This window comes from Magallana gigas, chromosome 8 (genome assembly GCF_963853765.1).
Source record: "Magallana gigas chromosome 8, xbMagGiga1.1, whole genome shotgun sequence".
In the NCBI taxonomy this organism is placed as follows: Eukaryota; Metazoa; Mollusca; class Bivalvia; order Ostreida; family Ostreidae; genus Magallana; species Magallana gigas.
Genome location: NC_088860.1, coordinates 45,786,055 through 45,804,708, shown reverse-complemented (window position 1 = coordinate 45,804,708; position 18,654 = coordinate 45,786,055). Strand labels below are relative to the sequence as shown.

Sequence of the window (18,654 nt, the reverse complement as noted above, 5' to 3'; positions counted from 1 at the left end):
TAATTCTATGTTGCGTGGCGATAAAAAATGATAGAGCACTTGCAAATCATGAAAATTATGGGGAAAAAGAATGGTCTACTTAAGCCATAAAAAATATATATGAAAATATATGCACGGTCTCCTTAAGCCTTAGGAGAGAGTAACAAAATATTAAGGAGACCATTTTTGCTGTATTTTTTTAAGGACAAGATACATTGAAAAATTAAAACACATGTAAAGTTATTTGAATCTTGAAGACCTCTAAATGTCTATTTGCAATAAAAAATATGCACATATAAAAATTTTGTATATTGTCTCCCTAAACTACATTTTAGGGTATGGTCTCCTCAATGCCTAAATCAGATTTATATATATATATATATATATATATATATATATATATATATATATATATATATATATATATATATATATATATATATATATATATATAGCATAACTCCTTCAGTGATTAAACAATGAAGTTGTCAGCAGTGTTTATTCTTTTTATTATTTCTGCTAAACAAATATCAAAAATACCATCATACATGTAATATGTAGAAAAAAAGAACAAAACAAAATGTTCGAATGGTATTTATTCTTTAGAACAAATAGCACAAACAAGTTCTCTCCCCTCAACATAAGGCGGACACTTTAAGGAACCACATCGAGCTTCTGCTTGATAAAAAGTCTACCATTTTTATCGGCATGACCTCCATGTAAGGTGTCTGGATGCTCGTCAACACAGGTATACATGGTACCTGCCATAAGGTAACCATGGTATTCCAACTTCCATCCTTTGTAGCACGTTTTTCTGGCTACAAAGTCATGAATGCACACTTTTTACGTAATGACAGAAGCACAAAAGCAAACATGTATTTAAGGTGGAAGGATACATCGTCACAATATGTCTGACATCCGTTTGAAACGCCATTTTGTTCCGGATTGATAGTATTATGTCGTGGTACAAAAAAGCTATACACCGTTCAATTGAACTCTTCTAACGAGGGAGATGAGATAAAAATGAAATCACCAAACGCTTAGAAAATATGTCAATTCCCTTTATGATTAAAGCTTTCAACTAACATTGATTATCAGCTGTTATGTAGAGAAAACGTGAAATCGAAATAATACACTGTTCCCCTGCCAATGGCAATACATATTTGTCATGTCATCTGCAACAGACGATCATGAATATGTGACGGGTTATCGATAAAGGTGAGCAGATAATTTTCACCTGAACCCTATATGCATGATTAATATAAAACTAACGTTCCGTAGTGCCATCTCTTGTATTAATTGATGCCAACTTCCCAAATTTCAAATATTTGCAGTATAAGACATGCATTGAAAGTTTGAAACTTAGCTAATGTATTTTGATTTAAAAAGATATAGCTAGGTAGGCTAGCAATAGCAGTGGAAGCCGGATTTGCAAGCCAGATGAGGGAACGACAGAGTCTCGAAAAAGAGCATGTTTTTGATTACCACACAGACATGTGTATCATTATGGACATCTAATGTATGTATAAATATGCATATGGTTGTTTATAATTTGTATTGTATATAAAAAAGTAAAAGGCAATGTAACTACTAACATTTTGTTATAAAGAGTTAAATATAAATATAATGCATTCATCAAAAATATAATTTTTCAGATTCAAATCATAGGCACTACTAACCTTATTCCTACATTTTAGCATATACTTTTACCTTTTTTAAATTTTTCTTCGTGATTTTTTTTAAATTAGAAAATTGGTCCCAAGATATTTGAGATCAAGTAAAATCAAGAAAGACAACTCTTAAACACGATCTTTCAAGCCAAGATTTCATTAAATTTCTTTTTTTCATCTCATTAACCAACGAAAATTGTTTCTATTTCAGATTTTTGTGAGATTTCATCCAGCAGTTTGCCTTAAAAGAATTTTTGAATATGTTAGTTTCATATTTATGTGGATTCCAATATAGATCATACTAACTTCATTCATGATTATTTTGTTTTTCATCTTCAAACTTTATAACATTTCACTTTCATTAGAGTTTTAAAACAGAAATGTCTAAAAAAAAAAATTGACATATACGGGGTTATCTGGAAGCAGACTGATATTTTAAAAAATAGAGCATTGTACTTTGATGTATATTATTGTTGAATACTTTGCCTATTATTAGTAACAAATGCATGCAACAAAAATCTGCTACACTTACTTGGTATAGACATCCCCCTTTAAGCTTAAATGAGTTACATGTGTATCAATTTGAAATATTATGACTAATACACATTTCTCCATAAAATAACAAAGTTTAACCAAAAAAACAACTTGATAATAGAATGTTTTATCTTCAAATATTCACTTACCTGGAAACATTTTGACGACAGCTCTATTTCGACGAAGACAAACAGCACACGGTACATCCTGTTCATAGAGTGTGCGCAGATATCCGGGGGAGTTGTTTGTTTGGTATTCCGCACCATAAACAAAAGCTTTGCCCCCATTAACTCCATCACTATATATCCCCCACTCTGGATCTCTCGGTAAACACAGAGGATCAACTGCTGCTCCTTTGTTGTTATACCAAGAACCGCCGGTGTAACCTTCAGATTCCATCAACACGTTTGTAATACATATTGTGTCTTAAGGCCTTATAATACGTTACAAATAATTTTATTTTATAATAAATACATAATAATACACTTTTCTTTTATTAAAGTAAAGTGTTTTTGTTAAGGCACATAACTTCCAGACTGAATTGCATTATGAAGTTGTAAAACGATTCATGTACGTGTCAATTATTTTTTGAATTCATAAAAGAATTACCTGAATGAACTAATTCGGCGTTTGAAGGACAAGTCTTCTTTCCCCATCTTGTGTACACAACGCTGCTGTTTTTGGTTTCTTGAAAAAGTAAATAAATGTTATGAACAAAGCGTACATGTAAATTTCAGGCGTTTGAATTAAAGTTTTTTTTTTCATTCAAGATTTATTTAATAAATGTATATTGCCTCGCATCTTTTGTGCGTCTATTCCTATTTTTCCTTTAATTGCCTTCACTGATTTTTCAATTTGGTAGGTAAAACTTTTGAATTCCCTCTTTAAAGCATCTACTTGGTATGCTCCTAGAGCAGACGACAGTTGTCCTGTCAGATAACCCTGCAGCATGTCTTTACAACTTCCATTGCTTATTTCAGCCCATACACCCATTGCAGAGATCACAATAATAAGAACCGCCGACATCTGCAGTAGATTTGAAATACAATATTAACTTTGTAAACATTTCTGATCAAACTCAGTTAATGTTTCCCTTCTTCAAGTTTTGGTAAAATAAAATAGTTTTTGCATGTTGGAATTCTAGGGTTTATTCATTTTGTCAGACTTAAGGTAGATTTCCTGCGCCCATGTTGTGTAAATGTTGATTATTTTAAATTAACTTTTAGTACGATATTTGTGAATGTAAACAACATTTTTAATTTATTTAACTTGTTCTAATCTGGAATAGCCCACATACCAAAGATAGCATGAACACTTGTGTTTCAAATAATTTTTAACAAATAAGATCACAGGGTTCTCAAACAGCATCTCCCAAAAGTTTTTAAAAATATCCTTTCTTAGTATTTTAAATTCAAAGATAAATCCAGTGTAGTCCTGGCTCAAATACGATTTTCACCTCAAAAATAAACTACAGATCCTGAAACGCACTAACACATCATCTGTACGTTTCTCGCACGCTTCTCACACGCTATACGCTTTGTACGATACAGTACGTTTCTCGCACGGTACGGTACGTTTCCTGTACGATACGATACGTTTCTCACACGGTACGGATCGCTTTTCATACGATACGATACGCTTCATGTAGGATTTGATACGTTTCTTGTACGAAACGATACGTTTTCTATACGATTTCCATACGGTTTGTACGGTTTCTGTACAATATGAATTTAATTTTTAACAATCGATGATTAAAATTTAAAAAAAACAACATTTTATTTATATTTATTTCAAAGTTTTTATCACAAGTTTATATAAATAATTTATATCGTCAATAACAATCTTGAATATGACCTTATAGACAAATACCCGCCGGATAAGGTCAATGTAAAACTTGCGGGAACAGGCTAATTACACTAAATGTATCTACCTGTAAAGGCCTTGAATATACACAGGAAATGTCTCAATCTAAAAAATAAATTACATACTACACATGATAATGCTACATTAAAAATGATTAGATTTTTAAATTGATGATTTTAATGCTGATTTTTTCGGAAAATGCAATTTGATTTCAAATAGGTTTTATATATCAGGACTTTTTTCATATTTTTTTTAGGATGAAAGGATAGACTTTTAAAATCTATGTTTCACCTTACTCTTCTAGGGTTTGGTCTTACAAACGCTTCTTTATTTTTCTTTGAATTAAAAAACAGGCAAAAATTTACAACGCGGGTGTGAAGGAAGCATATGGAATCAGATTTACATGTAATTCCGTAAAATCACAAATCTTGGTTATAATGTACATATTCAAATATCTAAGCAACGAAACGTAGATCAAAAACAAATAAAAATACTGAAGACATTTTTTGTCCAGAAATTAGTTTTTATTAAGTAGATTTACACATTGATGACGTCATTACTAAAAGTTGAATGTCGTGTGAATTTGATCGAAAAGCATTGTAAACATATTCAAAATATAACTAATCTAAGAATTATAATGAAGTATTGTGGTGTGATTTACTGAGAATTGAACATAAGAAAACTGGGGGAGATGTTAGTTTTATCAATCATTCGTTAATAGGGATGTTAATTTGCTTTTATTTCTCGGCCAGGCTTTCCTCTGTCGTTGTTTACGATATAAAAATCCGACTAGAACAACACTACCCCGTATGTATTGAACTTGAAATTTTATACATATCGTTAGTTTGATCAATGCTTAAATTGAAAAGTGCTGCTAGAATCCCATGTTGTGTGTTGTTTTGATGCAATTTGAGGTTTTCCGTACAAACTATATAAAAGTTGGGAGGGTTTTACGAGAACCGGATGAATAACTTTTTTAATAAGGAAAAACATAGGATTCTAGCAGCGGTTTTGATTAAACTAAGATGTTTTGCCATCACTTGGTATGTTTATTTTATTTTGGAAACCGCGGGGTAGTGTTGTTCTGTCTCATTTTATGTTAAGGAATATACGTAAGCTATTTATAGTTGTCACGTGATAATGCACCAATGTGGCAGTAATGTACTACCCGATTTTATTGCACTAACATCTATTTTAAAGGATAATACTTAGTTTATGATCTTATTTAAAATAATTATTTAATTTCACGATTTTGAATATAACAGTCAAAATAAGATGCTAAATTGCCCATATGCTTCCTTAACACCCCCGCGAACATAAGAATTCTGAAAAAAGACGAATAAGGAGTAATGTGCTATATACCGTCTGTTTATAAACAATTTCTGTTGTTAAGTCACCTAAGCCGAAAATGTTGCTAATGATCAAAAGCTGCCATGTTTTTACATTCCCTTTTCTACAATAATTTATATATTAATTTTCCCCGTTGAAATTATTTTTTTCGCATTGTGAATGAGAGAGAGGGGCAGAGAGAGATTTATTTCAGAAATACATATTTAGTTTGACACGCATTGATTTGAGAATTCGTACATAAGGAACATTACAGTTGTATGATATAAAATAAGATTACATTGTACATCATACCGTGTTATCCGTAGATGACTTAATTTCTTCTAAGGTTTCATCGCGGTTAGCTTAACATGTATGTATGTAAGATTTGGAAATCAAGTGCAAGTTTCCGTTATGTAAGTGTACCACGTTATCTCTCTCTCTCTCTCTCTCTCTCTCTCTCTCTCTCTCTCTCTCTCTCTCTCTCTCTCTCTCTCTCTCTGAAATTCTTTTCTGCAAAGAAACCTTCTTCCTACATGTTTAACCCTTTAAACTAAAATAAGAGAAGAAAGAAATTGTAACACATTTTAGTGCGATTTAACGCTTTATATTTTCATCTACCGGGCAATTTCTCCGCTTTGTCTATTTCTTGCATGTTTTCTTTTCTGCATTGTCGCTACCTTTGTCCTGCATTAATCACCAAAGAAAACACTCTATTTTTAGAGTTTCTCAATAATTATTCCTAGGTTAATATAAACTATCCGTAGAGTATTAATTTGGTGTTTTCACATTTTCGTTTTAATTCCATGAATACAAATACATGTACATATGCCATCACTGTATGGTACAATACTTCCCGTTAATTGGTAATCTGCAGCGCATTTACTACTTATCGGTGTTCATCTAAAAAAAGGTTTGTTCCTTAAATTGGTCTGGATCAACCGAAATTACGCAACATGAACACATCAGTATAAACACGCTTTTACACAGCAGTATACACACGCGCCGCCGGGCTTGTAAGGTAAACAGGTGACCGCGGCCAGGTGTGAAAATCGGGAAATTGTGTAAATTATTCCTAACCTGAAAAGTTGGTATCTTTAAGTAGAAAAAAGAAATCACATGAAATGAAAGAAAATCCAGAATCATGTTCGTTTGCATTCTTTAATAGTAAGAATGTAAATTTCAGCTTATTGATCGGTACCGGTCTTTTATGCTTGTCCAAGTTTAAAACATATTTCTGTAAAGAAGGCACTTATATTTTGTGGTCAAATTACATGTAATTTATCATTTTGATATTTTTTCAAAGCAAATGCAGAAATTTGGCCATTTTGCCCCCCTCCCACCGGAATTTTTGTTATTCGTTACGTACCGGGAAGTAAAGTTTTCAAAAAGAGCACTAAGTTTCTCGCACGCTTTTCATACGGTTCTTATATGCTTTGTACGATACAATACGTTTCTCGTACGGTACAGTACGTTTTTCATACGATCCGATAGTTTCTTGCACGGAACGATCAGCTTCTTATACGTTACGATACGTTTCTTTCACGATAAGATACACTTCTTATACGATACGAAAGTCGCACGCTTTTTAGTTGTAGTAGTGCGTTCCAGGGTCTGGAATAAGAATTATTATGATCAAGTTGTAAATTGACAAAATCATCTTACCATTATCAATCCTTTAACTATCACTTAAAGTTTATATCAGCAAGTATTTATATGTATTACAACAGAGAAGCCAAGAAGCAGATGCCTTGGTTCATCCTACGCATTTTGAAAATGGTAATCAGATCGAAATTAAATTGAAATTCTATACCGTGCCTTTGTCTTGATTTCACAACTGAATCTCCTGTGCGTGTGAAACACTATTGAATAAATCATTTATAAATGTTGGAAAACTATAGCGAACTATATAATGTTAAATGTGTAATTTATTCATCTAAAATACATATTTAAAAATGGCAGATTACATTCAAACACACTCATTTTAAACGCATGTTTTCATTTTGTCTCAGATTCTTGTTTCATCACACATGGACATTTTTTTAAAAAAAATACACATACCTGTGAAAGAAATGCAATTGAAATAGAATAAAGGGAAACATGAAATGTATCTTTATCAACAAATGGTCTTTTTTCTTTTTGAAATTCGCAGGAATGAAAACAGATTTCTTTGGAGATTTTTAAAGGGAAATGTAAGTATCTTTTCCCAATCGGAAGTAACGCGTAAAATCTCGCAAATTTTATAATGTTAACATTATGGTTGCTGCAATGCATAATCCCCGTAGACTTCTCCTTTTTTTTTGGATGTGTATTAAAACCTAAAGCGATAGAGGCGCGTTTTAAAACAGGTAATCTGGACCTTTTTTTCAATTAACATATTTTGGACACAAATGATTTTATGATTATTGAAAAATCAAGATAAAAGTGGTAGAAGCAGAAACTTTGGACAGTGTATAGTATAAATGTATTAGAAATATCCCATTCACTGATGAGTAATTTGCACCAATACCATGCATGGTGCACAGTCATCATAAATATTAATTTATATGTTAGATAAGTTTGTTCTTATGTTATTTTTATTGTATACCTCTGTTTTTCATTAGACATCAGATATATTATCTTTGAAAATTGAGTCAATTTGAATCTCCCATTGAACAGCTGTAGAATGAATAATAAATCAGGACACTCTACGTTGGTTAATCAAAGGTGAGACAGATTATTTTTTATATGTAAGACTGAGGTGTACGAAATGAAGAAATTATTAATTGAACATGTCTTGTTGGGATTTTTGTTTTTCAATATTGTGAAAACACGGAAAAATGTTAAGTGCCTATAAATACTCAAAGGAGACTCATTTGAATGAGCAATTGTTTATTTCTCAAAAAATAAATAGCAAATTTATGTTTTGACATATATAAAATTAAACGTTTTAAAGCAACATAACTTAAGCAAGTATTTAGATGAATTTTATATTTGCAAAAAATATGGAAATAACTGAACTTTCTGCACTTTAAATAAACATTGGGTATTGAAAGTTTGGTTGTTTTGTTTACGTTACATGCATTTCAATTACACAATTTATTAGTTCAAATATATAAGTTAAACAATGCTATAAAAATTAACACCGGTTTCTTAAAAGCTTAAGCATGCATATCAATTATTGATAGATTCAGCCCAAGATTTTTTGGTAGTCACAAAACTTATTCTTTTTATTTGGTATGAATGTTTAATATTTTTGATTCAGAAATTGACTGGACTGTAGTTTCGATACGTTCGTTTGCATGATTTAAACAGTTGATTAAAAAAATCAAAACTGCCTTTCATAATTACAAACTTCAAACATTTTATAATAAAAGATATAAATTAACATTATCGATATTTCTATTTTTTTTTCGGATTTACAATCTACATGTATAACAATAGGACTTTGTTCTCAACCACTATTCTCTATATCGCTGTAAAGGTTGTCTCAAGTAATGTTTATTTAAGAAATAAGGATGCATATCGGGATATAAATACGGGTTGGTTATGATTGGTTATGATTGCACATTTTATTATCCGATGCTTGTGTGTAATAAAAGAAATTTACCATCCATAATAAATAGATTAATAAAATATATCAATCAATATTATGGTGTAGGCTAGTTACCTATATTACTATATTAATATAATAGACTCAAATGTTTTAGCTTTAATATTATACCGATAAATCGGAAGAGTACTGTCTTTTGTTTTAAATATTTTTAACATCATTGATACTTGAAGATTACCAATTTGTTTTTATCTTTTTCTCAATTAAGCTTTGCTAATTAATAATCAACGAAAATTCCTCAAGAAATCCCGGAAATCAACTGGATTTATCGGATTTTATAATCTGGCGGGTGCGCAATTCATTCACGCTAACGGGATCTCTATATTATGTTCCTCAACATCGTATTTCTATGAATAAACTCAGAAAAAATCCTACAAATACGTGAACATTTTAATTATTAATTTGTTTTATATTCTTTTTATATATATGAGAGAAAATATAAAATAACAATTATACATATCAACGTAGTACTTACCTAAATTTATCTTCTTGATGGCAAAACAAAATTTGATTCCATGCAAAAATTCACATTATATTTTTAAGGAGAGATGGAATGCTTTATTTTTGGAATAATAAATGTCCTATAGACCCGGTTTTACGATAGAAGGCGTTCCATGTATTGTCTCTGTAGCAAAGAAAATACGTGTACAGTGGTGAACAATTAACTGTTGAACTCTTTCATTATATACATTAAAATTTGATGAGGTATTTACAGTCTCAAAAAGGTTTTTTTATGATTAATTTGACATTTATTTTCAATGCAACTCCAATTGTCTCTTACATTTCGGGTATATGGGAGGCATTTTAACTGTGGTGAGGTCCTTTCCCGAGACACGGTTAGATTGTTCTAGCCAAAGGAAGTGTTGTAAAATTAATGCAGTCTAGCATTATTGTAGTTATAGCTTTGTTATGTAAATGTCAACAATACGGTACGTGTGTCGATGTATTCATTTCGTAAATGCCCGATACGCAATGTCAACCCGTGCACGCAAGGGTCAAAATCGTGTTATCTTTTAAAATAGAATTGATTGGTGTAATCTAAAAAAATGTCTTGAATGTGGAATCAAAATTTTGTTTCTGGAACGCTCTTAACTGTGCTATCATTTATTATAATTTATTCCTTAAGTTGATATTTGACGTACATTACTTAGAACGTGGTTAAGGCAATACTACAATTGTAGTTGTTGACTCAAGACAAAGATACCTCAATCTAGAATTGGTAACAAGACATCGCTACATTTATTTTACACGCTCTAGAAATTAGCTATTTTATTTTGACTAGATAATGTGATTGATATACTCTAAAGACGAATCCCTGGTCGTGTTCTCATCGTAATCTGTTCGTTCCTTAATCTGGGACCATATATTAAAATCTTTCTTGTGTTGATTTTTGAAAATAGATCTCATAAGGTTTAATACGCTTACTTAATCCCAATTCAGGAGGCGTTGATTGATGTTAAACATGGCTTTTTATTGACAGTTATAATAAATTATTATATAATGTTTTCCTGTCATTCTTAATTTGTTTTACGTATTTGTTTATCATATTTTGGAACAAACTGCACACACTAGTTCCCTTCCCTCAGTATACGGTGGACACTTTAGGGAACCACATCGAGCCTCAACCGGATATAATAGGTATCCATTGTGATTTAAATGACCTCCATGTAATGCCTCTGGATTACTACATGTATCTACACAAGTGTAGGTTGTCCCAGCCGTTTGACCATGGTAACCAGCCATGAGGTAACCATGATATTCCAGAGTCCATCCTTTTGTTAATAGCGAGCGCAGCTCGCCGGCGCGCAGCGCCGGCGCGAAGTGAGCTCTACCGGCAAAGGCGTGTGTGAATAGAAAATTCGGACTATTTGCACATTCATTCAACGGATTTTTTTGGCGTCAGTAAATCGGACCAGTAATGCCTTGTTTTAATCGTCCCAGTAGTTCTCTGTAATTATGGTTTCCCATTTCACACTCTCACGAGAACAAGATAAAAGACTATGTACATCATGCATTGTAAATATACTGCCGACACAACGCAATTACATAAGACTAACGGAGTTATCGTCCTTTCGAGTGACGTCACAATGGATTTCTTACACATTGATCCTACAGAATTTTTCGGCGTCAGTAAATTTCGACCCACAATGCAATTCCTCAATGTCGGACGATCTCACTAGACTGGATACCATCTCGCGAGAATCAAAGTAAAACTTTTGAGAAACAGATAAATTATGTAATTTCAAGAACAAAATGCTTTTAAGTAAACAAAACAGTATATTTCGGGGAGCTATTTTTTAGGATGTTTTCAAAGAGACAGACGACACTTGACCGACGTGAACTTTGACGTCACAATAAGGGGAAATTACTCTAAGTAGTTATTGTAAATCTGCTGAAATATAAGTACCAAAAATTTTCTCAAAATTTGGCAGAGCTTACGAATTTCTTCAAAGATAGGAAACAGTTGTAACTTGCTCTCATTTGGATGAATGCTCACATTTATTTTATTCACTATACTTACGGTAATTTCCAGGAACGTTTTTTAAAAGGGGGCGTGGCAACATCATTCAAAAATTCTTCGCAAGCAAAAAGAAAAAGAAATTCTCAAAATCAGGAACATTCTAATCCGGGTGAATAATTTGGAGTGCGTAGTATACCTGTACTGACTACCATCAAGGAAGAGTCAACTTGTTGTTAATGCACATCTTTATTCAGTCATTGTATAACTATAATGATGATTTAGGACATGATGACGTGACTTGATGTAATGACACGTGATGTGACTAGATGTGATTAACTGGAAAAACAAAGAAAACATACATAAGTTTTGATGCTATGAATAAACATACAAAACACACTCAGCATATGACAAATATCTCTCTAGTAAATATATATGCCCCTGTTCTTGTAAACAATACTTTCACTTATATATATGCTCTAGTAAATTAGCAAATATAACGAAACTCGTACTACTAGCAAATTACACAATTCAAAATGAATATATATGTACGCCTATGATAGAGTGCACAAAACATCGCATCCAAACAATGAAACCTTAAATTCCGATATATCATACAATAGAAACATGCTACGATGATACTTATAGCTTTTTTATATAACATTCTAGATATATCCCTTGTGCCAACATTCTAACATGTTACTAAAAATACATCTTCACAGTTGAACACTTTTGTTTACACATTTATACCTATCGTTTATACATAACTTTCTGCACAAAACAATACACAAGCAGATTTCATGTTAACTTACCAACTTAGAAGTTTTCTCTCGTAGAAACAAACATAGTAAACATGGTAAATGTAAATGGTGTTCAGCACAGGGACTAGGAAAAAATCTAAACTGCTCGTTCCCCGCGAAAAATCCTAATAACAAAACCAAATCCGGAAATCCGGAATATTCTAAAATTCAAACTCAATCCGGAAAAATGTATATAATGTTAAATTGGCTATAACAATCCAGCCCCCTAATTGTGGAACATTATGTGACACAATTATACAAATCATAATACTTGATATATAATCAAAGTATACACATTGAAAAAGTACCCGTGTCAATAAAATGTCATAGGTTGCCTTAGATAAGCAACAAATATGAAAAAGCACAATGAAAGTTTGATTACACATCACACAGAAGGTTCGTCCATTTCCAAAATGAGACACAGTTTATCTATTGGACGCATCAAAGTGTTCGTTGCTGTCTTTACTTTAACTTGTCGCACCAGTCCAAAACGATCGGGAACAGTCTCTAAAACCACACCCATGGGCCAGGAATTTCGAGGAGAGTTCGAATCCACCACTAAAACCACATCACCGATTTTCAGGTTCCTCTTCACTTCGTGCCACTTTTGACGCTCTTGCAGTAATGGTAGGTATTCTTTCACCCATCGGTTCCAGAAGAGGTTGGCCATATATTAAACCTGCCTCCAACGACGTCTGCAGTAGTTGTCGGATTTCGTAAACACACCTGACGGTAAATTTGGCTGTTGTCTCATTAACAAGAGATGATTTGGTGTCAAAGCCTCTAGGTCGTTGTGATGATCGGAATTCTTGGTTATTGGTCTGTCATTGAGAATGGCCTCTATTTCACACATAAGTGTATTGAGTCCTTCATCATCTAGGATCTGTTCTCGAAGAACACTGTTCATCACTTTTCTTATGGTCCTGATGATTCTCTCCCAGACACCTCCATGATGGGATCCTGCTGGGGGGTTGAAATGCCAATCTATGTTTTTCTGTAGCATTGCTTCATGAATCTGTGACACATTCCAGTCGTTTATTGAGTTTCTAAGTTCACGATTTGCCCCAACAAAGTTTGTCCCATTGTCCGTGCGAATTTTCTTCACCTGACCTCTGCGTGCAATGAAACGACGTAAAGCGTTGATGTAGGAATCTGTAGTCAAAAAAGACGCAACTAAATGCACAGCACGACTGGCAAGACAAGTAAAGATAACACCATAACGTTTGACGTGACTTCTCTTCAATTTCACTTCAAAAGGACCAAAATAGTCCACGCCAACTCTAGTGAATGGTGGTTCATCAGGTATTAAACGATCCTCTGGTAATTGAGCCATTTTCTGTTCTCCAACTCTAGCTTTTTGGCGGCGACATACTATACACTTTGAAATCAACTTCCTGATAGAAGAAGACGCATGTATTAACCAGTATTTTTGTCTTAATATAGAAAGCATATGATTTCTACCACTATGTTTCAGTTCACAATGGATCTGTCTCAATATCAGATTTGACACTTGGTGATCCTTAGGTAAGATGATTGGATGCTTGGTTTCTAACGGCATACTTGCTCTGTGCAATCGACCACCAACACGAATGAGTCCATCATCAAGAATAGGGTCTAATTTTCTGACATTACTACTAAGTTTCACAGGATGTCCTTTCTTCAGCTCTTCGATTTCTGATGCAAATGATTTTATTTGAATGAATTTCAAAATAGCAACTTCAGCTTCCTGCAAGTCCTCTGCTGATAAACATGTCTCAGCTGCTTGATTTTCTAGTTGTGTTTTGCGTTGAGTTCTGAGAAACAGTTTTTTCTTTATTTTGAGAATCCATGCCACACCTTTCTTTAACTTGTACCATGAGGAATGATAGTTCAAGAGTCTTTCAACACTATCAACATGATTATCACTGGATTCACGTGTATGAATAACTGCCCTCACTGTGATCTTTTTTACCTCTGGATCGTCAACAGGTATCTCATCAGAAAGTTCCATTGGTTTTTCAGCCCAACTATCATTTTTTGCTAACAAGACTTCAGGTGCTGTTATCCAATGTTTTCCTTGAAGAATGTCATTAGCGGACATGCCTCTTGATGCAAGATCAGCAGGGTTTTGTTTGGTATTGATGTATCGCCATTCATCAGGTAAGGAGCCTTCGTGAATCACTGCAAGTCTATTTGCGACGAAGGTGTGAAATCTAGATGAAGTATTTCTTATATACCGAATAACTGCCATGCTGTCTGTCCAAAACACAGTTTCATCTATAGGTACATCTAACTCGGACTTCAACATCTTATCTGTACGAACTGCTACTGTAGCCGCTGTCAATTCTAGTCGAGGAATTGTCGTCTGTTTTAATGGAGCGACTCGTGACCTGCCTATAACGAATGAGCAATGAACTGCACCATCAAAGTTCTGCTGTCTTAAATAGGATACAGTTCCATATCCACGTTCACTGGCATCTGCGAAGTGATGTAGCTGTGCGGACTTTATTTCTCCGAATCAAACAGGTTTATAACATCTTGACACTTTAAAGTCAGAAAGTCTCTCTAGATCTTGTAGCCATTCGTTCCACTGTTGTGCGAGATGTCCTGGTATCTTCTCATCCCATCCTAGCTGAAGTTTACAAAGTTCTTGTAGTAAACACTTTGCTTTTAGAGTGAACGGGGCCAAAAATCCCAGTGGGTCAAACGCACTGCTCACCATGGATAAGATACCTCTTCTCGTTAAGGGTTGATCTTTAATGTCCATCTTGAAACAAAAAACATCATTTTCAACACACCACTGAACTCCCAGGGCTCTGTCGATGGGAAGGGTATCATTTTCCAAATCCAAGTCTTTGACTTCCTTTGCTCTCCTTGAGACTGGAATATTGGTCATAACTTCTCGGCTATTACTAATCCATTTAGTAATATGAAATCCTCCTCTCATAAGAAGATCTTGCAAATCACACAACAGAGAAGATGCTTCAGTTACGGTTTTCACTGATTTCAAACAGTCATCCACATAAAAGTTTTTAAGGACAGTGTTGATGACTTCAGTGTTGTAAAGTCCTTTGTAATCTTGCGCTGTTTTCCTCAAAGCATAATTTGCACAACTTGGCGATGATGTCGCACCAAATAAATGTACTACCATTTGGTACTCAATTATGCGTTTTCTAGGATTTCCATCCTCCCACCATAGGAATCTAAGGAAACTTGCATCCTCCTGTGGTACTTTCACTTGATAAAACATGCTATCGATGTCTCCCATGATCACTATCTCATCTTGTCTGAATCTTAAGAGTGTACCAATCAGAGTATTTGTGAGATTCGGTCCATGTAACAGTTGTTCGTTCAATGAAGTTCCCTGATATCGAGCTGCACAATCGAACACAACTCTCAACTTCCTTTTCTTAGGATGGTATACTCCATGATGATGTAGGTACCACACTTGTCCGTCATCTTGAATAACTTTCTCATCTGGAACTTTGACAGCATATCCTTCTTCAAGAATCTTGTTCATGAATACACAGTATTCTTTGTGGAAGTTTTCATCACGACTGAATCGTTTCTGAAGTGAAGACAGTCTTTGTTCAACTTGTTTCCTGTTGTTAGGTAAACACACGTTTTCTGACTTAAACGGAAGACTTATAACGTAATGTCCGTCTTCAAAATGAATAGAATTTGACACACATTCTATGAATCTTCTGTCTTCCTTTGAGGGTTCACACTTGTCATCAATAGTTCTTTCATTAAAGTCATGATTAAACTGATTGCGAATCTGTTCCTCCAAGTTGTTCATTAGTTTTGCATCTACACGATTAACGGACACATATGTATCATTCGAAGTCGCATGAATTTCGAGTGGGCCATTTATCACCCAGCCTAGCAGAGTTTTTACAGCGAACGGTCCATTATCAACACTGGGTATAACATCCCAAGGCTCCATTGCCCTAGGCACATTGACTCAAATCAGAATTCCCACATCACTGTCAATCCTGGGAAGTTCAATATCACTGAGATGTGGATAGTTCTCAATATCCTCTGGAGAAATCACATCTGTCCTCGATGCAGGTAAAGTAGGTTGTGTGTAGACCGGAGGAAGTTCCAACACATTCACACCATTGATGTCGGATATTTCTAACCCGGAAATCACATGAGAAGTCTGAGTATGCTGTTGGCCCATTGTCGTAAGGTTGAGGTTCATCTTCCTTCCCTCCAGTTTTAACAATCTTGCAATGTCCTCCAAACAGAATGTTGCATTGCTTCCTGAGTCAAGGAAAGCATATGTTTCCAGGTATTTGTCACTGAACTTTGACTTGACTCTGACCGGCACAATAGGTAGTGCTTGTTTTCCAGCCCCCATATGAACTGTAGATGACATAGCGAACAAAGGGTTTTCACCGTCAGTATGTTCTCTTGAAGTTGAAGCTCCATTTGTTCCTTCATTCTGTCGAGGATCAACGTGAAGAATGAATGGATGATACTTCTTACAATGAGCACATGTCATTCTTTGTCGACAATTAGTTTTCACATGTCCATATCTCAAGCATGCAAAACACAGTCCATTTGTTTTCAAGAATGCATATCTGTCTTTAAGAGGTAGAATAGTAATGCTCAAACACATGTCCAATGAATGGGCTCCATTACAGAATGTACAATGTTTGAAAACTGGTTTCATCTGTGTAGCACTGTTATCATAGAAAGATCTTGTGTTGGTTTTCACAGCAAAGTTTTTATGTGCTTCTGATTTCTTCTGGTCTTGAAAACGTTTGTTGGCTGAACTGCTCATAATTTCTCTTCCGTATATAGGATCTGTTGCTTTTTTGGCTTCTTTGCGAACAAAGTCAGTAAGATGGTGAAACTTCACAGCTTGTTTCTTCTCTTTCAGTTCATATACACAGCTTCGCCATTTGTCGTGAAGGTAAAATGGTAATTTCTTCACTAACAGTATCAAATTTTCTGAATATTCCAGTACACGACCAGTATCAATGTTTTCAACAGCATATTGACATTCACGCAAAAATATAGCAAACTGATCTAAAGTTTTTGCATTGTCCGGTTTTACTGGAGGCCAATCGAGAGCTTTCTTTACATAAGCATGCGCTATAATGTCAGGGTCTCCATAACGATCCTTCAACTCTTCCAGTGCTGCTTTGTAGCCACGTTCAGCATCCAGATATGAATAACCAGAAACGATTCTTTGTGCTTCACCAACAGTAAACTGTAATAGATAGTTCAACCGTTCTTCATATGATTCCGTATTAGAACAAATTCTGGCATTGAATTGTCTTAGAAATCTTGTGTAATTCATAGGGTTTCCATCAAACTTCTGTAGATCAGCTTTTGGTTTGTTCAATTCACGAGCGACAGTCTGTATTTCACTGCTTGGTTCATATATGGGTGTTGACAATTCTGGTCTAACTAAACGTTGCACAGATCGATGAGGAATGCGCGGAGTAGAATTGTCACATGTGAACTCATTCTCACGATCAAGATAAACAGTTACAATTCTGTCTATATTTTCATTGATGAGGGAGTTTTCTAGTTCTTGGTCACGGAGTTCACTTTCCTCTAATTCTTCCAATAATTTGGATCGTGCATCACTTATCTGAAGTTCAGTTTTAATCTTCAATTCTTCTTCTTTCATTTTCAGCTCCAGTTTAGCCGCTTCTAATTTTCGTTGTTCATCTAAAGCTGATGCTTTGGCCAACAGTTCTGCTTTTCGTTGACTTTCTTTTAATTTCTCGAGTGAAATTTGACTTGAAGTTTTCGATGCACTCGACAGTCTCGATTTCACATCAGATGGTATTTTCTTTGGAGTCGGTTGCATTGAATGTTTCGCGAACCACTGTTCTACAGAATCTTTCACTTTATGAAATCGGGAATTCCTGTCCTGAAATTCTTTGTCATCACTTTCTCCACTTCCGGTCGAAAGTTTCAATAAGCCCTGAAGACTTTCATGTGTAAATAAAAGTTCATCGTAAACTTTCAGCCAATTCTTGTACAGTTCTTTGACTTCATTTACATCCGTTGATGTTGTCAATAATTCTTCGATATCCTCACTCAAAGACACCAGTTTATTTTCACATCCCCTACGATACTTAGACTTACGATCGAGATGATATTCTAAACCTTTCTCGGTATGAGTTCTAGGTCTTGTCTCTCCTGTAGCACCATCCGCCATGACGAAGTACAGCTTCTTTAGGGACAAGAACTTCTAAGTTGTTAATATTGTACTGACTACCATCAAGGAAGAGTCAACTTGTTGTTAATGCACATCTTTATTCAGTCATTGATGACTATAATGATGATTTAGGACATGATGACGTGACTTGATGTAATGACACGTGATGTGACTAGATGTGATTAACTGGAAAAACAAAGAAAACATACATAAGTTTTGATGCTATGAATAAACATACAAAACACACTCAGCATATGACAAATATCTCT

General features: G+C 34.3%; 2 protein-coding genes across 2 annotated transcripts; both read right to left on the bottom strand.

Annotated features, from left to right (window-relative positions):
* Window positions 1-560: 560 nt before the first annotated feature.
* On the bottom strand, window positions 561-3,229 carry LOC105320071 (uncharacterized). The gene is made up of 4 exons (XM_066068011.1): window positions 2,978-3,229; window positions 2,793-2,870; window positions 2,333-2,569; window positions 561-797 (listed from the first exon to the last, which is right to left on the bottom strand). The coding sequence occupies exons 1-4, from the start codon at window positions 3,207-3,209 to the stop codon at window positions 634-636; spliced, it is 711 nt and encodes a 236-aa protein (XP_065924083.1). The 5' UTR covers window positions 3,210-3,229; the 3' UTR covers window positions 561-633.
* A 10,379-nt stretch (window positions 3,230-13,608) lies between these two features.
* LOC136271022 (uncharacterized) lies at window positions 13,609-16,147 on the bottom strand. The gene is made up of 3 exons (XM_066070089.1): window positions 14,935-16,147; window positions 13,783-14,595; window positions 13,609-13,616 (listed from the first exon to the last, which is right to left on the bottom strand). The coding sequence occupies exons 1-3, from the start codon at window positions 16,145-16,147 to the stop codon at window positions 13,609-13,611; spliced, it is 2,034 nt and encodes a 677-aa protein (XP_065926161.1).
* Window positions 16,148-18,654: the final 2,507 nt, after the last annotated feature.